The 27,038-nt window shown below is 48.4% G+C and overlaps 1 protein-coding gene across 6 annotated transcripts; it reads right to left on the bottom strand.

The window, feature by feature from the left end:
- Positions 1-1,212: 1,212 nt before the first annotated feature.
- prrx1b (paired related homeobox 1b) lies at positions 1,213-19,399 on the bottom strand. Of its 6 annotated transcripts, none has more exons than XM_040127903.1 (5): positions 18,639-19,398; positions 11,011-11,186; positions 7,216-7,394; positions 4,178-4,220; positions 1,213-2,077 (listed from the first exon to the last, which is right to left on the bottom strand). In XM_040127903.1, the coding sequence occupies exons 1-5, from the start codon at positions 18,883-18,885 to the stop codon at positions 1,790-1,792; spliced, it is 933 nt and encodes a 310-aa protein (XP_039983837.1). In that variant the 5' UTR covers positions 18,886-19,398; the 3' UTR covers positions 1,213-1,789. The 6 variants fall into 6 exon arrangements, with proteins under 6 accessions (XP_039983837.1, XP_039983835.1, XP_039983831.1 ...); XM_040127897.1 differs by lacking the exon at positions 4,178-4,220 and adding an exon at positions 3,795-3,860 and having other exon boundaries at positions 1,840-2,077; positions 7,213-7,394; positions 18,639-19,399; XM_040127902.1 differs by lacking the exons at positions 4,178-4,220; positions 18,639-19,398 and adding exons at positions 3,795-3,860; positions 14,469-14,551 and having other exon boundaries at positions 1,840-2,077; positions 7,213-7,394.
- Positions 19,400-27,038: the final 7,639 nt, after the last annotated feature.

The following is a 27,038-nucleotide window of genomic DNA, read 5'->3' as shown; positions in this document are numbered from 1 at the left end:
TTTCTAGACGTCTTACAAAACCTCAAGAACGCACTTCCATCAAGCAGAGCAACGTGGAGATCTCATGTGCTTGTCGCGTGTTGACTGTAAATTCTGAATCTGCAAAAGTAAGAAGCAAAGCAAAAATTACAAAAAGGGGCTTCAAGATGTCACAATCCTGTAGAGGATCGGCATCTCAAAGCCGTACCAAAGCGAGGAGTAGAAAAATAGGAGAAAACGGGAAGCTAAAACAAGGAATAAGTGAGGATGGAAGCCGAAGAACAGTGGGGAGATTAACCTTTGGAAGCAAGCAACACCGCAGAGACAACAGTGAACAGCACATTGTAAAGAGAAAAGTTTCCTGAAACAACTGGAATTTTGAGTTTTTTTAAGACAGTCACACTGAGAATATGTTGTAGACAGAGCTTCACAGCTTAGACCGCGTTTGCCACGGTCGGAGCAAAATTCAACTTCAGGCTTTTTGAAGGGAGTTTGGTCTATGACGAAGAAGCAATCAGGGAGGCGTTTTTCTTGGGTATTTGTGAGTAATTATCAGGAAATCTCGGCAAATAGAGTTTCCCCAGGACTTGCGCTCGTGTGAAAGAACTCACTGAGCACTTTTTCCTGAAAGTGTCGCAAAAATGGGAACACGGCCAGATCGGCTGCAGTCTCACACGACCCCGCTTTAACGGCTCTTCTGCGCCGTACGAGGACAACTGTCGACATGTGTTTGTTGACGATGGAGGTTATGAGAGGCCAAGGAGAAGAAACACCTTGTATGACAGCCGCAGAGTTACACGAGGCCCAGGGGCCCTCCATATTAAGGAGAGGATTTCCCAGCTCATAAATATCCTGTTTTTAAGATGGAAATTTCAGGTTGTGGTAATCAGGAAAAAGGAAAACACACAAAGCAGGAACAGCTTGAGGTTTGTCTGAGGGAGAATGTGTTCTCCAGTTGTAAATCTGTCTTTTATGAGGCATGCACGAGGTCCAAGATCATTTTGCTTTCTAAATGGTCTAAACCATAAACATACTTACAGTTTTTGAGCCCGACTGCTTTGCAGCGATCGTATATTTTCGTTATGATAAAAGCTAAAAGTCTCCCCACCGTAAAGATTCAGTCAGAGTTTGCTTGAGGACACAGCTGAAAAACTGGAAAAGTACTTTTCCCCTTTTTTTTCTGGGATCTGGTGAATCGGACACTGTGCCACTGCATTGCTTGAAATGCATTTTTATTAATATACAAGTTTTTATTCTGTTACAGATAAAGGATATCATAGGAAATAAGGAGAATCTACTGGTTTTGGATTCAGAAATACATTAGCCTCTCCTTTATATTGGACTATTACATGAAAATCAAAATGCGTTGAAAATGTTTGCTTGTCAGTGGTATAACATGGAAAGAAATGTGAAAAAACAAAACTATCTTTAAAAAAAACGTCATAAATGTCAGAGGAAGTCCTTGTCGGTTTGTTGGTGATTTTAAAAGGAAAAATAAGATTTGCTGATCCCAGTTTTGGTGTGTGGTTTCATCCAACACCACAGCCAAAGGGACAAAGGGACAAAGGGAATTCCACGTAGTCCGTACACGAGTCTCCGCCGAGAACAAGATCTCTGATTAAAAAAGAAACTCGCCCTCCATTTCAGTCACAATGACAAATGTAAAACTATGCAGATAATCAGCTACAACATCCAAACTAGATGTCTTTTTGTACAAAGAGTTCAGTGATGCTCAGGATGGAAAAATAAGGCAACTTAGGGAAAATCCTGACACCGCTCGGTGTCCCTCATTTTGGATATAGGTGTAGTACTACGCCACCGAGGCTGCTCCAGAAAGGAGAGGAGACTTCACGATCCAGGTTATGTGAGATGGTCCCCATCCCAGAGACGGTGTCCGACCGCGGGGGTCCGGCGGCAGAGAGGGTCCCCTTCCCCTCCTGCGCGAGCCCCCGGCCTCCCCTCCTCTCAGTTGACCGTGGGCACCTGGTTCAAGCTGTATTCCTTGGCTTTGAGCCGCAGGTTGGCGATGCTGTTGGCCATGTTCATTCCCTGGGACGTGTTGGTGTTGGAGCAGGTGGGCGGGTAGGTGGCCATGGCGCTAAGAGACAGGAGGAGGGAAGAAAAGAGGCGAAAAGGTTACGTCACCTGCGGCCGACGGCGCTAAAGCTCGGCGCGAGCTGCAGCTGTGGAAATGTGTGAAGGAACAACAAAGGTATCGCTGATCAGGTGAAGAGATTCACACTAAAGCTGACTTTAAGACACTGAGAAACCAAAAATGCCCAAAGGAACTTAACCAGTGTTTTTGCACTACGCTACGATTTTTCAGAACATGTAAGATTTGTGAGGCACGTACATTTTGCTTAAAGCTCATTGTAAGCGACTTTTTTGTTTGGGTCTCGGACCTTCAGTCTGCTAACTCGAGTCTAAACCGGCAAACGTGTTTTTTCTTTTGTCGTTGTGCTTTTCGTTTCCTGGATAAAAACAATATTGTTGTCGCCCGGTCTGCTTTGCTTTGGAATGACAACTCCTCATCACATCTGTCAACGAAAAAGCAAAGAGTATACTTTGTTGAGACCATAGGGGCCAAGAAATTTGTCGTCTGCCGCTGCAGAGCGTCCAACTCCTTCTCCGTGGCAGCTGAAGGCCCTGAGATGTGGATGAAAGCTCCGGAACATTTCAGGTTTTTTTCTTTCACAATCAAAGGCCAGAACGTTATTTGTCATCATAACACATTTCTTTCTTCTTTCTTTTTTTTTAGGATTAGGTATTATCGCGTTCTGTATGCTTTTTGTCTAATTTGTGTCATTTTCCCCATGTTTTCCTTCTCTTTTGACTTTTTTTCCATACAGTTGTTTTAGTCCTAAAGTGTGGGTTTTACTTGTTTCGTCTTTTTAACGGATGCCTTTGATTTTTGTTCACGTCAGTAGCCAATTCAGAGAAAAGGGCTATTTTGCCTTTTTTGCGTAGCCCTCCTGTCTGGTCCTACGGATCGCGGGACGAAATGCTGCGAATCTTTGGAACCCTCCTCTCGCTTTCGCTCACTTTATCTTTATTAATGCTTTCGAGACTCATTTCACTCATCAGGAGGCACATGCGCATCTATAAGTTCTTCGGTGCACACTGCCCGCCACTCTCGGTTCCTCTTTCATCCTACGCCATCGTGACAACGGAAAAAAAAAAGAACTAAATGTCATAAAGTTGACAAAGTAGAAGAACTGGGAACGACATGGCGGTGTGTTGGTATCGTTTCATCTTTTTGTGAAGATTTTTTTCAGTTTTTCTCTGAGACAGCACATGCATGTCGCATATCTTTTTTCTCCCTTCTTCCCTTATCGTGATTATTGTGTAATAACTCCGTATCGAGTGCAGACGGATTTAAAAGAGCCGGCACTACATCACCGCAGAATGATAACGCGACTTAAGGCAGAGAGGATTCCCACCGATGGGTCCTATTCCTCAAGCATATTTCAACCTTCGTTATCTACTGGTTTTACTGTACAGAAATCGTAAATGAATGGAAACAGCTGTCAGCCACAGGAAGGGGAGAAATTCCGAAACAGTCATTCATCGCTTCTGAAAAAGGGCAGAAATATGCAAAAACACTGCTAAGCTCCTTTGAAGACAACAGTAAACCTTATCGTGATTAAGTTAAAGAGTACAAATGACACAAAAGCATTAAAAAGGCACAAAGATATACAATCAGAAAACACCTTTCAAATTCTAAAAAGAAATCAACACTGAAATGTGCAAAAGCAGCGGTATGCTCCTTTAAAGACAATAAGAAAAGAACTAGATGTAGTAAAGTGAAAGCATACTTGTTCTCTGAGGGCAGCATTTTCTGTGGTACTCGCACTGGCCCCCCCTCCGGCATCGGATACCAGCTTTAGGATAATATACAGTGAAGTGTTAGCACCACATAGCATAATTCCTGCCTCACAAAAAGATTTCCCTCGCTGCCCTGCGTCCGGCCAAAAAGCTCTCAGTGAGTCTGAGCCGCGGCCGCAGGGTTTGACATTTTATACCGAGTTTCATAACGGAGGATTACTGTAAATCATGACCAATGTAACCAGAGTCACAAAAAATGTTGCCCAGTAGAGCGCTGTCTCTCTGTGTAGCGTTCATTATCTGGTGTAGTGTAGCAGAGAGGGTTCACAGGGGTCAACGGTGGATTTAATACGGTTTGTTTTCACATTATCACCTCGTCAGGAGGGTCCCGCTGACAGAGGGGAGCGACGGGAGAGACGGCGAGGAAAAGGGTGTTTTGATTCAACACAATTAGTTTGGAGTTAGATATGTGCAAGGGGGCCCGTTCCGAATGCGGCGTGGAGAAATGTCTACAGGGAGGACAGGGGGAGGAAGGCAACGGCAGCGTTTAGAGACAGAAAAGGAAAAGTATTCATGAGGAGGTTCGTGGCGAACGTTTCGACAAAGTCAAGCTCTCTGACGGCCAGGGAGAGTGGGCCCCGGTCTTTTACCGAAGTAATGCAGAATTTTCACGGTAACCTCAGTGGCCAAAACTCAACACAAATACTACATTCCTCACTTGTTTGACGCGTGGCATGCAAAATGACCACGATCATCGGAGCATCGCAACGTAGAACGAGTTTATCAGTCAATGTCGCATTCTGAAAAACGGTGATCACTGTCAAATGATGCCGTCAAAAGAAAATCCTCCTCACCACAGCGGCCATTTCTTTAGAGATTAAGAAAAGTAGCAACGACGACACACATGCAAATCTCCACAGACGTATTTGAAAGGATGTAGGAATGAAGTGTCCATCCTACTGTCAATGAAACATTTGATGCTGTTGTCTCGAGTCTGGAGTTTGTGACTGTGACTGCACTTCACTGCAGTAGCTTAGTTTTTCTGCTCCGTGTTTTTAAATCAAGGCATAAAACATTCGATATTTTAACGACCCGGTTTGGAAGTTCACATAATCATTGAAATTACGAGCCAATACTGTAACACCGCAACGCTGCAGAGCATAAAACTGCAAAATACGCTACCGAGGCCCGAGCGTGTGATTTACTGCACTTTGCATATGAGCGCAGCAGTTTGTGTTTAAATGTTAAATTTAGCATGGCAGTCTGGTTGGTGCCGAAGTTAGGCCAAAGCAATTAAAGAATACTACAGTGGAAAAATTACAACTCAAAGCTCTGCTTTTCCATTTTTACTTTAAATGCATGATTAGAATCACTTTGTTTCTCTGAAGACTTGTGTTAATACACAACTACTTATGAAAAAAAGATCATATTATCATATTCGTAAAAGTGTTTGACGTCAAGATCAGATGAAAGGTCACCTTGTCCTCAAACCACAACCAGGCTGCTCTGCAGAGGAAGGAAAGTCGACACATTCGGAGATTTTTACCAGACAACAGGCCAATTGATCTGATCGACGGTAAAACCGGAATTTTTGGTGCGATAGAAAAAGCTGGATAAAAAGAGCAAAAGTGCTCCCTGAACTCCAGTGGAGAAAGGTTGAAAGTCCTGCCAAATGAAAAATAAAAGCTGGTTATACCTGCAGTCCGGGTTTAGACAACCGTCCCAGAGGAGACGGCAGCAGGAGGCCGACAGCAAAGCGAGCTCAGCTGAGAGACAGCAAAGGAACGCCAGACGGTCTGAGAGAATCCTCGACAAACTGAACTAACGGACCCAAGGCCTCCGAGCGCACTGCAGTTAGAGGAGACCCGCACCCCGACTGTCCACGGGTTAACGGGAGCTCAGGTGCAAATCTTGATTGAAAAAAAACGAAGGGCCTCTAACTGTTCTCTCCGCTCCGGTTCAATAAACTGCAGCAGGATCGCCTGAGTTTAAATGGCCTGTACCTGAATTGCTTTAGGAGTCAGGTCTGACTTAGGATTGATTTTTAAAGGATCTGTCGGCTGCTATTCTATATTTTTCTCATTTTCAACAAAGCTCATGAAAAGACCAAAACCAGCGGCGTGTTAGTCCGTCTCTCGACACTTTCTGTCTGCGGCTCTCGCTGGTTCCTGCTCAAGACGTAAATCTCTAAAAACACCTCACAAATATATAGTTTCATTGTTGAGGAGCCTGTCACCCGGAGCAACGGTGTGACTCCCTGATGTCTTTTAATCGTTTCCGGAAACAGCGGAGCTCCGAGGCTCGAGGGAGTCAGGTGTGTCAGGCTCCGACACACACACACAACCTCTGAGCAGGAGACGCTCACGGGATTGGTTGATAACAAGGTAGACGGAGAATATCACCAGACTGGCTTAACTCTTCCGCTCTGGTCGTCCTGCGCACTCGGGGCGACGTCCTCGCCGTGTAAAAATAGAGGCCGAGTGAACGGAGCGATACACATCGGACGGTCGGCGGCCTGGGTCAGCTTGAGTCCAGGTGGATCAGAGGAGATGAAGACGGTCAGAGGAGAATGAGGAGAATGTGCAGGTAGAAGAAGAAGAGGAAATGAAACAATAACAGAAGGTGGTGCCGGGGTCAGTGTGTGTGTGTGTGTGTGTGTGTGTGTGTGATGTTACAGTGGTGTTAACGTGGTTGTTGTGGTATCAGCTCGTGCTTTTTCAACTGGAGACACTTGTGCGATTGGATGTTGTGCAGCAGCCGAGAAGTCCGTCGGCTGTTTCGTGTTCATGGACGCTTTGCATTTTTTTTTACTCTGCTACATTTGAGTGTTTGCGGTTTGAGATTTTACATCCAACATGAGATGAACTCGTAAAATGTCACTGATATCATCTTTATTTATTTGTCTCCTTCTATTCTTCCCTCCTCCCCAATTTCTTCCTTTCCTGCCACTTTCATTCTTTTTTCTTCCCCCTCCTCTGTTTCTGTCCAGTTTTTACCTGCCCTTTCTAACTCTCCGTCTCTCTTTTACTTTCTTTCTTTCTTTTTTCTGCTCATTTCTTTCCTCTCTGCCCTCCTTTTCTTTTCCCTTTTCTCCTCTCCTCGCTTTCTTCCTCTTTCTGTCCCATGAAAATCCAAAAACTGCAGAAGGGAGGATTTTACCCAGCAGCGACGCTAAACTCCAAACCTCATCTCAGGGACTTTATTTTTACCGTGGATTCTTGGGTACGAGTTAGTGCTGAAAAGCAGGACTCGTCTCTCTCCGTTTTGGTTTTGATACCTTTACTTAAGTAGCTTGAGTTCTTCCTCCGTCACTGCGGATCACCAAAGTCAACATTTTCAGTAAAGAAGCAGTGCAGTGTGTTAACAGGGTGTGTTAATGAAATGATGGCAGGTGACGGTGGACTCTACCTGTAGGGGGCAGCGCTGCCCCAGGACAGGTAGTCATTGGGGCGCGGCGCGGGGCGCGGTACGATCGGCTGCTCCACCGCCGTCACGTCTCCTGAGTAAGATTTGAGGAGCGAGGCGTTTTTGCTGGCCAGCATGGCGCGCTCGTTCCGGCGGAACTTAGCTCTCCTGTTCTGAAACCAGACCTGGAACCGAGGAGAAAACAACAGGATGAACCTCGTCTCACCGTAAGCACGTCAAAGTCACGTTTCTTGTACATTTTAACCTCTTCGGCGCCGTGGACGCTACAATCACCACCACAAGGTCTTTAAAGAAGCCCTCAAAGTTCGGAGCACACCTCAGTTGTTGGGTCTAAGGTGATGCCGGCGCAGAAAAACCAGCCCCATTTCCACCGGATGATCCACATCCGGGAGCCTGCCCCTCCTGTAGAGAGGCTCGTCAAGTGACCTCGGAGTGACACAAAATAAGAAGTGTGTGGTCGTGTACGGCGTCCACGCGCTGTGACGTCGCCATTCGCTGATGAAGACCGTGAGAGACGCTCGAAAGCTCCTAAGAGCTCGTTAGCGGAGCTTGAGTTGAGATTATTTTGTCCCAAACTCGAGAATAAACTTCCCTGCTCAAGCTCTGTTAGCGTCATAATGGAGGGTTTTATTATTTAACGACCCCACCCCCGTCTGTGTGACTGTTATAGGGTGAGTGCATGTACTCGATTAAGGCTTTTGTTGCTCTTGACTTGTGCTAACCACTTTTTTTTTTTAAAAGAAAAGATGACTGAGGAGTTGCATTTGTTTTTCCAGCTTTGCCTGTTAAGTCCTCTGATCGTTTCACAGTCGCACTTTGGAAAATTTTGATTGGATCTGCTTTCGTTAATCACAATAACCCAAATGTATCTAAAGTTGTGGCAGAAGCTTTCAATGTTGGTCACGGACTGAAACCTAAAGCATTGAGATTACTGATACCGAGCCTTGTTTCGAGTAGCACAGTTAATAAGATCATTCCCCGAAACAAAGGATCTGTCTCACACCAGACCAGGACCCGGTCCGCTCCAACACTCCTCCGCTCTCTCTTCCTCTCTGCTGCTGTTGTGTGCACGCATGCAGCCGTTACCGTCGGTCATGCAACTGACAGAGAACGCAAACGATAACATTGATCTTGATACCGGTGACCGTGGCCCCGGTGGAGACGACAGCCCTGTTGTTAAAGAGACTCGAACAGGGGGCGTCCTGAATGTCTGGTTTTCTGCCGGACTGGACGTGAGACTTTTGTGACATGTCGTGGCTTTGGTCAAATGAAGGAACTGAGGCCATAAAAAAATCATTTAAAACAAAATCAAACAAAGCAGAAGTTTTGGGGGTTTTTTTTCAGGATGATTCTCTAGCCTTCATCAGTCTCCCCTCTCTTAAGACCATACCCCCCCCTCCCTCCCCCACCCCGGGAGGGAGGGGGGGCTAACGTTGTTCCTCACGGTGAAATCAAATCCATTATTAGAAGCTGTGAGCGCTCACAGGGGCTCGCTGTCCGCTGACGCACAGCCTCAGGAATGGGCCCAAAGTCTCTTTTATCAAAGGATTTCTGCATCGCTCTCTGCTACACATTAATCACAGATGTGCTGCTTCTCTCCCTCCAACATCACTATTTCCTCTTTCCCTCTCGCTCTGCCCGCGGAACAAATACTTTCACTGTGTTGATTAAACAGAGGGCAGAAAAACATACCAACAAAAAAAGCATTAAAGAGACTCTATTGTTTCTTGTGTCATACATACATACTTGATCTCGTCGTTTAATAAGAGCAGCTAAGACCTGTAGCTGCTGGAACTTCTCTTATGTCCAACAGTTGACAGAATTTCTTCTACTTTCACTGTTTATCCACTATACTTGGGGACAAGGGAGGACATGTCCCCCTCGCTTTTCAAAATCCCAGTTTTTCCTGCTACTTTTACAGTTTGAGCAACTCGTCAAATCTCCTCAAAAAAGTGTCTCTATTCAGCCGTTATAAGACAGAGGACGAAGGCTTCCTGTCAATTGCCCTGGGTTCTGTCTGTCAGGCTACAATAAAGCTACCCACAAGCTTGATGGTGGAGCCTGATGGGAGCCCGTTCTGCTTACGAAACTCGGGGCTAAAAATACACTCACGCTGTCTGTTTTTTTTTGAAAACAAAAATCAATACATTTACATTTTGAGCTGCAGGAGACGTTGCGATCCTGTGGGATGCGTCTCAACCGCCGGGCCACCAGACGCCCACGGGGCATTTTACCGTTCGAAACACGGTCACAGGAACTGAACTTCCATCAAGGCTCAGGCAGCAAAGGGCAGTGTTCATGACGCCAGGATCGATGTTTGGTAACTACAATGATATTGTAGTTTTTATTTTAGCCTGTGCAAGCTGTGTTTGTTATTTTATCGCTGTGGTTTATGGTCGAAGGTGTAAATGCTTTGTCAGTATCGGGTTTCTCCCAGTGAATATAAAAGTAATTTTCAGTCGGGTTGGTTTGGTAATTTAACAAAACCTAACGCGACATTTCTCCTTCTTTTGTTTGCCTTATGGACTATGATCAGCGCTCTGATCAGTTACGTTGTGTTGTGTAATTTTCCAGGTCAACATAACTGTATGAAAATAGAGAGAGCAGCATGCGCTTCTTGTGTGTGTGTGTGTGTGTGTGTGTGACTGACAAGCCCGTGACTTTCATCGGGTCCCTCACTTCTGAAACCAAACCCACACCCACGACTACAACCGCCAGTTTCGCTAAGAAATAGTCCGGTTGCATTAAAAATCGAAAATCCATACCGCATGTCGTTTGACTGACTACGTTCATTTGGCCAATTACATCATGGTATTAAGCTCCCGTTCTGCCGCAGCCTCATGTGCTGCACACTTGCAGTTTATCACTGATCTCGAAACCGCTGAGGAAATTAGACATCATTACATCCACTTTTCTGATCAAATCCAGTCCTCTGCGGACTTTACAAACTGCTCACAGACTCCGAACTCTCAGTAATTATTGAAGAGATTGTATAAGTATGATAGAAGGTGTCTGTAATGTGCTGACAAGTTCTTATCAGTCCCTTTGAAGCGGCACAATGTGAAACGTAAACAGGCTAAAAGCTCCTGATAACTAGTAGCCACTGAGTAGGATTATTAACTAAGTCTGTCACTGTAAGAGCTAACAGATGATGTGAGGATGTGGGGAAACGGGGCGTCCTGCCGTTTGTCCCGTGTGTGTGTGACTGCTCGTCCTCCGCTTTCTTTTCAAACGTCTATCCAGCAACGGCCTGTTCCTGCTGCCCTCTCTAGATTAATCAAACTAAACCTTTCACGATCATTTCATAACTGCTGTGACTCATGAGGAGCCCCAGGGTTTCTCAAAAGGTCCCGCGTCAAAAACCGTTTTTGACGAGCGGATTAATTCAGCGAGTGTTTGTGTCCACGCCTTTACAGAAATGTGTGTATGTTTGTGTCCTCGCAGTAAAAGGCGCTCACTAAAATGCCCACGGGCCCCTCGCTACTACACGACTGCGCCGACCTCGCGGTCCGGAGAGTTTCATCGCTTCTTCTTCTCCGATCGAAAGTCGGACCTGTCTGGTAAATCCCTGCTGCTGGAGGAAAACCTTCGCACTTCAAGGAATCAGGGAAAAACAGTGTTATTTTGTCAGGGCGGTGTCTATGTCAAAATAAAAGTCTCTGAATGTGGTTTATAGCATCATTAGAGTAAAACATCACATGGGAGAAACAGATTGTTTTTTCCTTTTTTTTTCTCCTCGTGGCGCCCGGCACAGTCAGCAGTCGTGTCCCCGTTTCGTACCTGGACTCTGGCCTCGGTGAGGTTGACCCGGCGGGCGAGGTCCTCTCTGACAAAGGCGTCGGGGTAGTGTGTCCTCTCAAACACTCTCTCCAGAGCCTGGAGCTGGCTGCTGTTGAAGGTGGTCCTGTTCCTGCGCTGCTTCCTCTTCTTCTTCTCCTCCGTGTTCATCTGCTCATCTAGGGGGAGAAGAGGAAGGAGAAGATGTAATAAACCGTGACCTTTATGAGGCTGGATGGGAGCAGCGGGTCTAACACGGGCTCGGGTCTCGGCTACAGACATTACAGGTTCTTTCTTTGCCGGAGGAGCACAAATAAAGCAAAGAAGAGGTTTAAAGCGCCGTGTCAGAACACATTAGATGTTAATAATAAATAGAGTTACCCCCGTTCAAACAACAACAACTGCTGCAGGCTCTTCTGAGAAGTCGATGCCTCCTCAGACCTCAGTCGGAAATGAAAACAACAGCAGAGCTTTACAATATGCGAAATTGGATGCTCATCCGAGTAGCGATGGATCGTAACGACGAATTTTCAATGCTCATGTTGCATATCGTTGTTATAGTTTCACAATTTAAAAATCTGCAGAGGTGGTTTTCTGAAAAAACAAAAGTGCTCAGTCACAAATATTCCGCATCGTCATGGTTTCTACTGTCCTACAGCGCAGTGATGACTTTGAGTTAGCATTAAAACACCGCGCACACATTAATAAGTTTGAAAAGGGCAGGTCTTCTCAAGTGTTACGTTACGTTCCTTCCCCAGAGCAGAGACTGGGAGCGGTTGGGGAGCGCTCCAGTTAATGGTCAGCCTGCTCTCCCGCCTGACCGGCAGCTTTACATCTGATACGTGAGCACAGATAAAACTTTTATCCTTCTGCAAAACGACAAGATCACCATTTCTACTTAAGTAACGGATCCGAATGCCGTTTCCATCACTTGAAGACAACATGGCAGCCTAAACTAAAGAGTGCAGACCTCCACCAACACGGCGCCAGTCTCTTAGGTTGGTAGAAAAATGTTAAGAAACGTTTCATCGGCATGTGGATGCGAATATGCCTCAAAATATGTAAGGTGACGCGGCGTCGCAGCAAAGACGCGTACAATCTAAACCACAACGTCGGATTTTGAACCTGGCCGGGGACCTGTCTCGTCACACCCCCCCCTTTCTCTCTCTCTCCCCACAGTTCCTGCCTGCCTCTCGACCACAATTAAAAGCAAACATGCCCAAAAAAACCCATTGTGATGCACATGTGACAGGTGTCCATGTGAAAATGTCCAAAAATGTGTGTGTGTGTGTGTGTGGTGCTCACAGATTTGGACAAAAGTGGCACTGAAATAATCCAATGGTGGCATCTGTTTCCAAAAACCATTTCCCCGTGTCTGCGTGATCTCACGGGATTACATACAAATGGCACGCCACTTTCAGGACATTTCGCATGTCGTGTCTACGCATTTTAAGATTTCCACGTGTCATTTCACGGCGTTCCGGTCGGGGGTCGGGGGTCGGGGGTCAATGAGCAGAGAAATGATGTGGCGTGAAAAGCAAAAAAATGTGCAGTGATAACACGCAAAATGACTTAAGGAAACCGGCGCGGGGTCCATGCGCGCTCTGGTGAGACCAGGCCGCCCCGGGTGCGGATTGTCCACAGTAACATAGAGGAAAAAGACGTCGCTGCTGAATTTATTTTAAATGTCATTCTCTTCTTTTCCTATTTCCATTCACCTCCTTTGTATTGTTGTGAGGGCAGAAATCTCAGAGACGGACACATCTCCAACCCCGGATAAATAAAACCAAATGTACCCACATGGAGAGCACCGAGTTTAAAACATGTAGCTTCTTGTAGTTTGGCTGAAGTGGCCCTTTAAAAAAAAAAAAAAAAAATCGAGGATTTGCACCACAAATAAATCACTCGTTCCTCGACCCACAGACAAACAGACAAAGGCACAAGCGAACGAGCAAACAAACAAAACCTCCTCGGCAGAGATGAATATGTAATCCAGTCTGCATCCGGCTCCACTCTGAAACACCTTCCAGCCGCATGTGTGACTGCAGGGTGGAATCAGTGTCGGTGCCTTGTGGCTACGACGAGACCACAAAATAAAACTTTCGCAGGGAAAAAAACTGAACGTGCTCATCCATGTTGCTGCCTAATTACACACTCTCACACACACGCTCATACAATCTGCACAATCTGCAGCTACACACACACACACGCACACACGCAGAGGGAAAAGTCGACCCGTGTTGGTTGGTACTAAACGTCTTCTGCTTCCCTCAGTTGGGAGGCAAATGTCGTACTCTTTTACTCCGCTCCACTCCGTCTGACTGCCGGAGTTACGAGCTGCTCTGCATCCATTGATTTTGCATTCAGCGCCAGAGAAGTCCCTGTTTTGTTGGGTAAAAATCTCACGTCTCCGACACGTGGACTTTTTACAAAACGCTCCCTTGTTGCAGCTGGACGACACAGTGACTTTCAGACATGCAGACGCGATAAATTAGAAAAGGCTGTTGTTCATTCAATACTGTACATTTAGTAAAACCAACCGTCTAGAATTATTTATTTGTTCTCGTGGACTATTTTTTATTTTGGTTTGAGCAAAGTGTTTTTATTATTTGTATGTTATGTGTTATTTCTACGTCGGTGGTGAAGGGCAGTAAAAACTCTTCCTGGAGCCGTTCTAACGTTAATATTTTGCTAAAGACGGGGGCGCGCTGGGGGGAATTTAAATGTCTGAAAGTCAAATGTGGTTCCTCTCGGATAAATGGGATCCACCTGAATTTACCCACAGTTGGACTGTGTATTGTGGCATCGGTTCAGGTCCATGTGTGTGGCTGTTTTTGCTTTTTTAAACAGATACGTGAAATTGGTATAATATCGTTGTTATAAGGATCAGTGGCAGTGGAGGATTTGCAGACAGGTTCGGTAGGAAATGTTTCCCTCTTAGGTGAAAAATCTGTGAGTAGGACTCAGATTCTTTTCTTTTTCTGTTTTTTGGCCGTATTGATATTTTTACTTTTAGGATTTTCCAGAGCTTTCAATCACACCCCATGGTCCTCCTCAGCGAGTGCAGTTTGCCGAGCGAGTCAAAAGAGCTTTAGATCATTCGCCCCTTCCAGAAAGACTCTCCGCAGTGAGTTGTCCAACTTTTCACACTAAAGAGCGATTGACTGCTTCTGCCTGTTTAGTTTTACGTTTTTAATTTTAACCTATCTTTTTGAAACGCGCTGTGCCTCTTTTTAGAGCGAGACCGGACATGAACAAAGATCCGGGGCCAAACTCGACCAGGTGACACGTGGGATTAGATGGACGGCGCCTTAAACCCCCCCCACCTGAATATGTACATCCTGCCGCCAAGACGCTCTTCGGTAAATGCAGACTTTTTAATGGCGCATATTTGTACACACTTTCGTGGCACTACTACCAAAAGATACACTTTCTCCACACACACACACACACACACACACCTGGTTCGACGTCACACACCCCGACTGTCAGCGGGAGGATGCGGCAGTGTGTCATCGCCGAGTCCGTCTGCTTTGCTGTCAATATTTTGTCTGCTGAGACTTTGAGGAGCAGCCGTGCGCTTTCAGCCAATCAGGGGACGGCGGCGGCGGGTAAAGGAAATGGAAACTCTGCTGGTGTAAAATTAGAAAAAGGGATCGGTGGCGCTCAACTCTCTGGCTCGTGAGCATGGGAAATGGAGCGATATCTGCCCCTAACGTCGGTTTATGTTTAAAAGCGGTTGAGTTTTTCGTGAGCAAAAAGTGACGTCTCCCGTTTTTTCATTCGAAGGATTTTTACAGGCCTGTCAGTGAAATGTGAAAAGAGCAGAACCTGGAGAAAAGTCAGAAAAAAAATAAATGAAAATAATTTGCTGTGAAATGTTTCTCGCTCTCGGACGAAAGGAGCCGTCTCGTGAGCCCTCGGATTGATCTCAGGACCCGTTTGAGACTCACAGGAACAGAGTTCAGCCGCCTTCCACACCTGAGGCGGATCTCGCTGGTGTCGGTCTGCAGCAGGTCAGAGGGGGAAACTATCTTCTAAACTTTAACCTGGGTGCAAATGAAGGGAAAAGTCTGGCTTGTGACATTTTTACCTTCCCCAGGAAAAGGGATTTCAGTCATTTCAGTTTCAGACGAGTTCGGGTTCAAACTGTATCAGGTGTAAAACCCATTTACTGTTTATAAAAGCTGCTTCACAGTCTTTTTGGCCTTTGACCCTAAATTAAAATGAAACAACGCCGGCAGTGAGCACTTTGGCTGAGACCTTTAGTAAAAGCCCAGAATCTTTTTTTTTTTTTTTCAACTTTCTTTTCTCCTCATTTCTTTTTATTTGTCTTTTGTTTTGCTCTTTTTTTTTTCATATATTACGTCTTTTTGAAAAGTACGAAAATCTATTCAGGCCGAAAGAAAAAGAAAAACAGTATTTTGAGCAGCAGTTTTTTTTTTCCTTCTTCTTCTTCACAATCCAGTTAATCATCTGGTGACCTCTCAGATTTCTCATTATAGCCCCTTTGTGGGGGACCTGACCCCCCAGGGTGGAAAACCAATAGATTAAACCGGTGAAATACACGAGAAGTTTCCGTCTTCGTCGCACACTTTTACAGGTAAAAATGTAAATCTGCAAGTTAATAACTAGCTCAGCTGTCAGAGGCGTGTAGGAGTGAACAAAGTTTGGCCTGTGCCGCATTTTCTCCCATTATTCTTTCAGAGGTTGTTCCTCAGTCGGCCTGTGTGTTACTTGCTGCTTTGTGCAAATCAAAAACAACAAAAGCAGACTGATTTTACTCGGGATGAAAATGTGCCCTTCGCCTGGAAATTTAAACATTTCCTTCTGAAATGTATTTGAGGAAAAGTAGGGAAAAAAAGGCTCAGATTCTGGCTCCGTGGCGTCAGGCGTGCGTCGAACTGAGCCGAGGCCACTTTACGCAAAGCGCCGGTGGTTTTCAATTTACGACATTCCCGCTGTTCCGAACGCAGCATCGGTGGTTAACGAGGCCCCGCCGTAACCATCCGACTCGCTCCTCAGCCTCGGACTGGCGAAATCCGGCAGGGAAAGGGGCCCGGGGCCGGGGCCGGGGCGAGGCGAACGGCCGCCGAGAGGTCGGACGCAGGAAAACCGCGGCTGTAAACGCCGACGGCGGCCGCACATGGCTAACCGGCGACCGCGCGTAGCCCCCACCCCCACCCCCCTAAAGAAAAAACCCCGGCCTTTTACAGGCCGGAGGTTAAGGCGAGAATCATGACGCACTTCGCCGGGTTCGCCCGCCCGTTTTTGACGTTACGACCGGAGAAACGTACCGGCAGGAGGAAGAGGAGGCGGCCGCGCGCACCGTCGGTGCCGAGGTCCGCCGTGAAACGGGCCTCAACATCAGGTCGTCCGGAGATCGAGGCCACGGTTCCAGGGAACGAGTGATGACACGGGACGAAATTAAAGGGGGGCGCCGAATATGATTCATGGCGTTTTCTGTGTTTGAATTTAATTTGTGTGTGTGTGTGTGTGTGTGTGAGGGTCTGACTGTTGGAAGAATAGTAGGCGAAGCAAGCGGGACTATTTTTATAGAACATTAAAATAAAAAAGGAATCTTCAAAAAAAAGTGACGAGCTTCAAACGAGACTCGTTTCTCTTCTGGTGCCGTTTTTTTTTTTTTTTTGTTCTTTTTAATTCTGCAATTTTATTCCGAGAGGACAAAAACATCTAAATAAAATCCAAATGTCGTTTTCCCAGAGACCGAGCCGAGGAGCTCCGGGACTGGGCCTCTAATTAGGCCTGGAGGGAGACGTTTAGCGGAGCAAATCAAAGCCACTCCCGCCACCATCGCCGTCGCCATCCCGCAGCTCCGAGTGTGGCCAACACGTGCGTTCAGGCCGATCTCATTAGCGGCAATCGGCGAAAGTCGATTAGTCCCCTCCCGCCAGAACGCATTGATGAGAGGAGCGGCCATCGATCCCGGAAATAACCCGGTGGAAAGAAAAATACCTCGGTAAGTAAAAGCATTTTAAAAACGTTTGCGCTTTTTCACAAGAAAATGTTACTTGGTGCTCTCGGGAGCCCGTAACGTGTATTTGGTGGAGATCTGTGAAACCGATTAAAAATTCCCCGGAATGCTGAGGCCCACTGTTGCCTTCAGGTTTCTGTCCGTAAATGGGAAAAAGAAAATGCCGAGTGCGTAATTAGGAGCCAACACTTGTCGTTGTTTCTGCCTGAATCTGGGACTAAACCAGGTATAACCCAGTTTTAACGCTGGTACAACGCTGGTACAACCCGGGTATAACCCGTGTTCCTCAGCATCGGCCAATAAAACCCCGAAAAACACCACAAATGTTTCTACTCATCAAACCACTCTCTGTTTTCTACTGATTCATTCCGTCTGGGAGTGTGTGTGTGTGTGTGTGTGCGTGTGTGTTTCCTTTAAACACTAATCTCTCCACAAAATAAGATCAGACGAGATGCTGTTATTCGATTCCTTAATTACCGGAGCGAGGACACGCGCGGTAATTATGACAAATGATTAGGCTCCGATACTCTGAAAGTGTTTGACAGGCCGAAAATAACCGTGAATTAACGAGGTGACCCGGCCACTTCCTCCCGCATATTTCTCACACCCGCCGCTCCGGTTTTTAGCCTTTTAAAAAATAACAATAACACTCATTAAAGCCTATAACGTTTCTGTCAAGCCCCGCAAATGGCCCTTTGAGTAGAGGAGGAGGAGGAGGAGGAGGAGGAGGAGGAGGAAGGGGGGGAGGCGTTTATTGACTCTCTCAACGGTGCGCCGGAGAGTGCGAGCGGCCTCGCGGAGGTTTATCCAGGTCGCAGTCCACTTCCACGCGCGCAGAGGCCCATTTTCTAACACAACGGAGTTGGAGACAATGATCCCGGTTTTCGGGGGGGCTTAAGCGGCCGCTGAAAGCTCGGCTCGGGTCGCCAGACCCGGGTAACGTCGGCCTCATTTTTGCTCCCACGCGGAGGAACTAGGGCGGCGGAAGAAGCGGCCTTTGGTGATAAATTACTGCACATATCAATAAGCAAACTATCACGCGCGTCGTCGCGTGACTCGCTCTCAGCGTTTCTAAAATAAATTTGCACTAGTTTTTCTAAATGTTGTCTTGGATTTAAAAAAAAAAAAAAACCCAACTAAACCCTCACGATCAAAAACCAAAAAAAAGGACCGTTGCCTCCTCGAGGGCAAGAGTCAGGGAAAGAGATTTATCGCCCCCGAGTCTGACTCGCGAGGCTGCTTCACTGACCATGTCCACCAACATCACCATACCTCACTGACATCAAAGTGTTAATGGCAAATTAATGGCCGTTTCGAGGGGGAGGCCGTCGGGGATGATGCATTGCCAAGACTCACTGAAGGATTCCTTCCATGCGCGCGGCTTTCTGCAGAGCTCCATTCATGCGCTCTGCGGGCGGACACACGCCAGGACACAACGAAAACAAACCAAGTTAGTTTTCAGCCTGTCACCGGAACCGCGGTTGTGCGAACTCTACTGGGTTTTCTAGAGATCGAGCTCGGACGGGCCCTAAGACGCGTCCCGGAGCACTCTCAAAATTCTAAGCACAAGTTCGGAGCTCGTTTCTGATCTCCTCTGCCCGGCCCGAGCTCCGCCGCCGGTCTGCGTTTCACTTACTCTCCTGCTGGGTCGTGTCGCTCCCGCTGGTCAGCCCCGGGGACTCCAGCATACTCCTGCCCGCCTCCCCGACGCTCTCGTCCGCCTGGGTGCCGACCATTTCCCCGGCCTCTTCCAGATCCAACAGGTGGCTGACCGAGAAGTTCTTTTTGGCTTGCAGGTTGTCCAGGTTAGACGTGATCGGGCTCTCCAGGCGGTTTGATATCGTCGCTTGCCTGTCCATTACATGTGCATAGCTAGAAGTCATGACGCAAGTGGGCAACGGCGGAAAAAATGGAGCGGCGAGCGGCGGAGAAAGCAGAACAACAAGCGAGCCAAGTAGATCCTTGCATGCAGAAGGCACAGGCGGCGTGTCCAGGAACCAGCCGGTCTTCCGAGCGGAAAGGGGGATCTGTTCAAATCCAGATCAGCCGCGCTGGACTCAGACGAGCTTCGGCCAAAGTTTTTCTCCTCGCCCGCTTTTCCCGAGCCGACCCCTACAGCCAATCCATTTAGCGGAGCGCGTCGGCGGCAAAGTCGGGGGCCAGAAGAGGCAGCTTTTCTTTCTCCTGCGCCGCCTCGGAGCGACTCTCGCAGACGTTGGTCAGACAAGTCCCCTAAGAAGAAGGAGAGGAGCTCTCTTCCCACTCTGGCTGAGTCACATCTGAGCAGGAAGAGCTGCTGCTGCTGATGACGACCAGATGCGCAGAGGTCCGTGTGTGCGCAAAGCTTGCTCAGCGGCAGCTAGGCGCGAGGAGGCAGGACGTTACCGCCGCGCCTCCGGGCTGCAGACTCACTCTCTCTCTCTCTCTCTCTTTCCCTCCCTCCCCCTTTCCCTCCCTCTCTCTATCTTTCTCGAATAAATGAAACTTTGCGGCCCCGGCGAGGGCGGACGCGCTCACACTCTTACACGCGCTTAATCGGAGCACCGTAATTACGTGGCAGTGCCTTTATGCCGTGGCCGACGTTTCACGGGCCCCCGCGCTTCTTCCCGCCCCCGCCCCTCAGCAGAAACAACACCATCAGCACCATCGACACCCTGTTTTCCTTCCCCCGGCTGGCAAACCCCTCGGCCTGCGACGAGCTTGAGTCTGCAGGGAGACACGCTGCTGTTATCGCGGCCTGTGCGTTGACAGGCCCGCTCTCACTGTCCCGCGGGCTGCCGCCAATTAAACCGAGATTAACCCGTGCCGGTCCGGCGGGACACAGAGCAGTTCTGGATCCAACCGAATCCTTTATTTAAAATGTAAACGACAAAATGCGATCGACATGAGTATCTTCAAGCAAACTGGGCCCCCCCGGGGGGCCCGTTACACCTCACCGTTTCTCCAACATGTCTGCCTCTTTTGGAGATAGTTTCTGACACTGTCGTGCTAATTCGGTCAAACGGGTTCATTAGCGCCCGGACTTGAACGTCTCAGCCCACAGAGAAACATCTCACGGTAAATGTGGTTCTTACTCGACAGCACAAGAACAAAACCGGAGAAAGGAGATGGCGTTGGTGGAGCCTGAAATAAAAAAGGTGAGTTACGTTACAGTTACCTGGTTAAGGGATCCCGACACTGTGGGGCCACAGATAAAAAATGCAGTTTACACAAATTACACGAAAGAAAACAATTCCTTTATACCGGGTTCCCGTGGGCCGAAACCCTGCTGGTAGTTTTTTTTATTTGTCCAGGTTTTCAGATGTGTCTCTCGGATTTCTGGCTCCAGCGCAGATGAGGTTGTCGTCGACGGTGGTCGCAGCGCTGCAAGATGCACCAGCGGCTGCGTTTATGCTAACGTTGAGTGAAATGGCAGCTGTACACGTAATGTGAAAGCTGTCGATCAAGCCGACGCACCCGCAGGGATTTAGCACCATCTCTGCGGCTCCACGGAACCTTTTAGCCTCTTTTAGCTGCTAGTTTTGGTTTTTGTTGCGTCAGCAGGAGCAGCAGCTGTTTTCATCAGACGAGCTCTGATAAACCCGCTGTCCACCACCTGCTCAGCAGCTGGTTTATTAGGCCTCATGAGACTGAAGGTCGGTGGTGACGTCTGCTTCACTGATAGTCATCAAACAGGCTGGTGTAAAGGCTCCTTGACCTCTAGTCTTCATCACAAAGTGTTGCCCCTGACATTTGGTTCAATGCTACTTTCATAAAACCGCCCGACTGGCACTGAGGCGTACCTGACCGAACTGACAGTCCCATTGCCCGTGCACTCACGGACTCACGCACCTCGCCGTCGCGCAGCAGCCGCGGATTTGCAGTTTAATCAACCGCACCGCCGCTCACAGGCGCGTGATTCTCAGGTCGCGCCGCCGGCTGACGCTGAACGATCCCAAATTCTCTTTTGCAGAGACTAGGGTGCCAGCAGTTGTCTCTCTCAAAGTGTTGTCCACATGAGAATCCCTAACATCGGAGATATACTGGATATAAAGTCGTGGTTACGGATCAGTTGAAGTTGGAGGAGGAGGAGAAAGAAAGAAGAAAGAAAGAAAGAAAGAGCGAGTTTTCTGAAACAGCGCTTCCCAACCCGAGGGTCGAGACTCCTCGAGGAGCCCCAGGAAACATTTGAGGGGTTGAGGGCTCAGATTTTGCTAAAATACTGGATACCTGGACGTCTTCAGGTCATTAAAACGCTTCAGATGAGAAGGAAAGTCACTCTTTGGTCAAACTGCTCACAACTATAACAAGTCCTAACTTATGATGAATGGTCGTGAGAAGACGTTACTTTATTTCAGTGGATCAAAAGCCAAAGATGTTGGGAGACCTGTGATTTAAATCACGTTTCAAATGCCTTGTGTCATATTTTAGGAGCTTTTCTCTGAATCTGCGGAGTAAACAGTCTCCTCAACCCTCAGATAAATGCGGTGAAGGAAAAAGGGGGAAAGTCTCCAAATGAAAGTGAAGACGTCTAAGCTGTCCCTTTCCACTCAACTGTCGGTACTGTCGGGTTAGGGGGGCGGTGGCGGTGGGGGCGGAGGGATGAAGGAATGGAGGGAGTTGGATGGTGGAGGTGATGTGGGGGGGGGGTGTTCATGTGTTCAGATGGCAGAAGTTGACTCTGGGCTCCGAGCTGCCATAGACATCCCGTAGCTTCCAGCCCCCTGATCTGGGAAAAGAACACTTGATGCCATCAAAGGGACGCGGATTGAATCCAGATGTGCCTCTCTCGTTCTTTCCATGTATTTAATGAAGGCACAGGGATAGAGTAGACTTTTTCATCATTAGTTTTCCCCCCAGATTCTCTTTTCCTGCCTACAAGTCCATTCCACTGCCAGCTAGGGCAAAAAAGAAAAAGGAAAAGAAAAAAAGGCCTCCCCATGTCTCAGACTCTCAGTCTTCTCCTCCAGGGCCCCTATTCTTTGTTCAGAGCTCCATGTGAAAGTGGCCTGTTTGCTCCGGCCGCTTCGGTTTGTCTGCGGCGAATGGAAACGTCCAAACATCCCTGAGAGGAAAAAGCCAGCGTCCCGCGGAGCCGCTGTCAGACGGACGAGTCCGTGCAAGAAGCTGAAACATCCACATTTCTGCCGGTGTCCATTTGGAGCGTAGTGGGGCATTTTTTGTGCGTTGATTTTGTTTGGCCGAATAAATAAGCAGCTTCGCGAACGTCCCAGCAAAGAGCTGATATCAAAAGGTTATTGCATCCACAGACAGCCGAGCTTCATGTAACAAATTAAAGGTGTAACTGAAAATTGAAGCTTTCAAGCTAGTCACGGAACACATTCAAAAACAACACACGTTGACCGAAGCGCAAACGGATAGAAACACAAACATGATTGTGAAGATCAACGAACGAATGAATCAAAGTCTACGAGTCAATAACGGCCCAACGATGCCAGCGGAGGACGTTAAACACGGCATGGACGTTAAAAGGTCAAGTCAGAGGTTCACGCTTAAAGGCCCAGCTGAAGTAAAACCGCGAAAATGTGAGATGTGAAGAAACGATTTCAGGATCATCTCTGAGCTCAAGAGGCGCGCACCACGTAAGCCGACATCCTGGTTCGCATCCGGTCCGGGACCTTAGTCACATGTCGTCACCCCGACCTCCCTCCGACCCCTACAGGTCTCTTCCCCGCACACTGGTGGGTACAGGTAAGTGCCCCCAGAATAAGGACTTGGACAGGGAAACGAAGGGGAGGCGAACAGCACCAAGAGGACTCTTACGTCAATACACCTTCCAGGTCTCCCAAGAAGGCACGAGTGTCGGTTCAGTCCGTTAATATGCTGATGATCAACGTGATCTTGTGAGAATGAAATCGCCTTCGATTCCGGGTAAAAACTAGCAGGATGTTGCATCGTTTGAAGGTCAAACAGGGAGTAAAACACACACACACACACACACACACACACACACACACACACACACACACACACACACACACACACACACACACACACACACAGTGGTTGGTCTGCTTGTGTCAAAATGTCACATATTCTTTTCGACAAACCGACTCTGTTTCACTCACAAGCTCACGTCTGCTGCAAATATTAAAATCCTAAATAAATGATTTCAGTCTCTGCATTTTCAAAATAAAGCTACATACACACAAGTCCGCTGAAAATCGAGAGAAGACGGAGCTCTGATGCCTGGCTGTTGGGGTGAAAATGCACCGATGCAGGCGTGGAAGCTGAGGTGCCATCGTTACAGGACTGGTGTGATGGACCGAGCCACGTGCTGAGTGGTAGGAGGTAAAGGTTAGCACATGGGCCACGGTTTGTCCGGTCTGGCGGAGTCTGCAGACTTTACATCCTGCTCCACACGCCGACCTCTCCGACACCGAAATGTGACTTTAGAGGAGGCGGTGTTGTATTTTTGATCCGTAGCACAAAGGACTGCGACTGCATTTGATCCCTAAATCGAAACCAAGAGTTTGTTGAAGGCTCCAAGCGTTTCGTCAGTGTCACAGTGGTCTGTCTGAGTCTGACAGGCAGGTTCCGGGCCCAGATTTAGCTCCGGCAAAGTGCATCGCATAAATCTTAGGGACGGATCCTTTTCGCTCTGATACGGCATTAAACTGCACAAGCCACAAACAGGAGCGATCATAAATTAACGCAGAGCCTCACTGAGCTGCTTTAGTGAGTCTGAAACTGAACTGGATCACAGAGCCGCGAAACTGCACACTCTGACTCGTGTCAGGGCCAAAAGCCCGAACGGGGATAATTAGGGTCTGCGCTGGCTCGTGGCCTGGTCCAGCTCGGGGGGTCGGTGGGTGCCGACTGACCGCAGAAGCCCGCAGAAACCCGCAGACCCTCTGAGGCGAAGAGGAGACGTCGAGGCCGAGGAATTCAGCGGGCAGGTGAGAGCGTGTGATCTCATGCGGACGCGAGCGCGACGTTTTTCTGTGCTCGTGCGAGAAATGAGCCAAAAACGAGTGAATCACGTCCATTTAAAAAAAAAAAAGAAAAACGAGAAGTAACTCGCTCACGTGCTGCACTTAAGACCGCACTGGAGACGCTCGCGCTTTGACCTGATAAAAACTGAAATCTGAAAAGTGTGTGACTGTCCTCGACGAATCGTCAGCAGGCACACACACACACACACACACACACACACGTGTGTGTTTACTGCACTTCCTCACACTAACCTGACCGCGGATCGAGACTCACGTTTTTTTACAGAAACGGAAACGTGGTGACCTAATGAAATTGTTCGCCTTGTTGTCGAGCAAACCGAACGGTTCGCACCGCATCCCAAGCCGCCGCTGCGCATGCGGAGCAGCAACGCGCGTAGCGGCGCCGGAAGGACCCGAGCAGCCCCCCCCCCCAGACCTGTCAATCAAAACAGACGCATTTGGCCAAAAGCTCCCTCTTGGCCTTCATGCGTTTTACTTCTCTTCCGATTCTGTCTCAGCCCGGTCCCTTTGCGCAGCCCTGGTCCCGGGCCGAGGACGATGTTGATGATGATGATGATGACGGTCCCGGGGCCGCCGCCGCCGCTGTCCAGTGACCCCTGGTGCTGATTGGAGTAGCGCTCTGGCCCCTGTCCTGTTTTATTTCCCTAATTGGAGGTAAATGGCCTCCTTGTTGACTCCTTACATCCTGTGCAGGGAACCACATGTTGCAGACGCGCTCCCCCTGATTGCAGCGGCTGCAGCGGGATTTGTCCTCGCAGCGACTCACACACACACACACACACACACACACACACACACACACACACACACACCCGAGCTGATTACAGCGTTCAGGGGAGATTCAGACGAGTCGGGACTGGAGCTGGTTCATGTCAACGCAGAAATGTCAACTGCAGAAACGTTAGACCTGGTTTAATGGGCCTCGCACGGTGGGAACGGGCCTCGAGCGTCCGAGTCGTTTCTCGTTTCCACATTAAACCATTGGTTATATCGCCTGCGCACATACGTGTTTCTGAATACATATCCCAGGCCTGTTTGCTCTGTGTCTCCGAGCGTGCAGGTCAGGAAGCGGCTTGTTTCGGATCAGCCCTTCGCATTTCTTCTCTTCATGCTTCTTCTCTCTGCTTTATCTTATCTTAAATGCGCTTTTTTATGACACTTAATCGCTCGTGTTGTCGGGCCTCTAGCGTGTCTTTGCTAGTAAATCCTGATCACTGTAGTTCTGCATTTCTTATCTTAAATGTGTTTTATGAAAATCCTCGTATTGCTAAACGTACTTTGCTAATAAATCTGATCCTGACATTTTATAACAGGGGGGGGGGGGAATAGTCCACTGGTTTTTTCAGAGCTTAATTTAAAAAAAAAAAGTATTCTAATTTAAAAAGAAAATATTACAATTAAAATGTACTAAGGGAAAAATAATGTGTCTTTCAACGTTAAATCAGTGACATGTGCTTAAGTCTCAATTAAAAAAAAAACGTAGATAATATAAAAATGATTGTGTCCAAATCTGGAGATACGAGGTTTCCCCTCAGCCGGCTGGAGGAACCTCAGCTCTGGCACCGGTCCCGCGGCTCTGACGCGTCCAGGTGAAGGACCAGGTGCCGCGGACGTGTGAGCGCCGCCGAGACGCGGGATTTCCCCCGGACGGCGGCGGCGGCGTTTCAACGGTGTGATCCCGGTCTGCGGGCGGACGCGAGTCCTGCCGCGCCGCCGGTGAGTCGACGTCCCGGGCTGCCCGCGTCCCGCTCGGCAGCAGATGTTGCAGGCGGCCGCACCGCTGCAACATCTGCTGCCGCTGCGACTGTAAACGGCCTGTGGTGTTCCGACATTAAAAGAAGAAGAAGAAGAAGAAAGAAAAGAAAAAAAGCAAATCTGCTCCTGATTAAAACAACACGCAGAGTTTACAGAGCAAGGGGCCGTGTGAAATTAATTCAGCCGCGCTGATTCTCATTATTACAAACCCCCCAAAACCGCCCACAGGCCGTTTACAGCTGATCGTCACAGGACCGACACGGTCACCTAGAAATATTTATGGAAATAGAGAAATCGACCAACGTGGGGTTTTTTCTGCCTTAGCTTTGGGTTCAGGTGTTCGTGCGGCTGAGGGTTGGTTTATTTAACGTCTGACGTTTGGCTGAACTGTTCTCTGTCCTCGAGCGAGGCAGAAACAGGTAAAACTCGCCTGCGTTTTTTTATCTAATATTTTATCATCATTTCTTTCGCCCCCGCGAGCGGCGTCTCTGTTCACCTGCGCTCGAGCTGCGCTTATTTTCTCGGACTTAATTCAAGCGGCCGCGCAGAAAAGCGGAGCTCCGGAGGAGTTTCCTCGCGCGTTTCGGACCCGTCTACGTTCACTCTGCCGGCGGGTTCTCGTGGGGAAACGAAACGAATTCGGCCAGAAAACGAGATTCGGGCGACGATCTCAGATGAGTCTGGACGAGACTGTGCGGACCCGCCGAGGCGAATTGGGCCCAAGAGCGGGGTTCCGATATTAAACCTGAGACCCAAAACCGTTGAAAAAAGCAGTTCGGTTTTGAGCCCGACTCCATCCATCTCCCGCGCCCTGTCGGTCAACAGACGTCGCCTACCGACGGCGGGTTCGGTGGAGGTGGAGGTGGAGGTGAGGCCCGGCGCGTCCAGATGGCTGAGAGCTTCGGGAAAACTTGATTTGGATTTTTTTCTCTTCGGCTCTCGGACTTCTCGAGTTTCAGGGTCTTTCTCGACCTGTCGAGGGACGCCAGCGCCACATAAATCACACTTTACTTTATAAACCCGCCGTTCTCTGAAGTCCGGCCCAGCGCCCAACACACACGCACACACACACACACACACACACACACACACACACACACACACACACACACACACACACACACACACACACACACACACTACTCCCCGAAGGAAATGTACTTTCAGTGTAGAAGCGATTTCTGCAGTTTGGGGCCCGGTTGGACGCCTTAATCTCCGCAGCCTGTATCTTCTCATTTCTCTCTGTCATAAGCCGGCGCACATTTCTCTTCAGAAGGACCCCCACCCCTCCGCGACCCCCCCACGGGGAGTGCTGTCAAAAGACC

Source organism: Xiphias gladius, chromosome 6 (genome assembly GCF_016859285.1).
Source record: "Xiphias gladius isolate SHS-SW01 ecotype Sanya breed wild chromosome 6, ASM1685928v1, whole genome shotgun sequence".
NCBI lineage: Eukaryota > Metazoa > Chordata > Actinopteri > Istiophoriformes > Xiphiidae > Xiphias > Xiphias gladius.
This window is presented reverse-complemented; position numbering and strand designations above follow the sequence as displayed.

Coding starts and splice junctions, on each gene's coding strand:
- prrx1b (XM_040127903.1), bottom strand. CDS start 18,885: ATGACTTCTAGCTATGCACATGTAATGGACAGGCAAGCGACGATATCA. Junction 11,187..18,638: donor CGACACGACCCAGCAGGAGA/GTAAGTGAAACG, acceptor TTCTCCCCCTAG/ATGAGCAGATGAACACGGAG. Junction 4,221..7,215: donor TGGGGCAGCGCTGCCCCCTA/CAGGTAGAGTCC, acceptor TTTCCTCGCCGT/CTCTCCCGTCGCTCCCCTCT.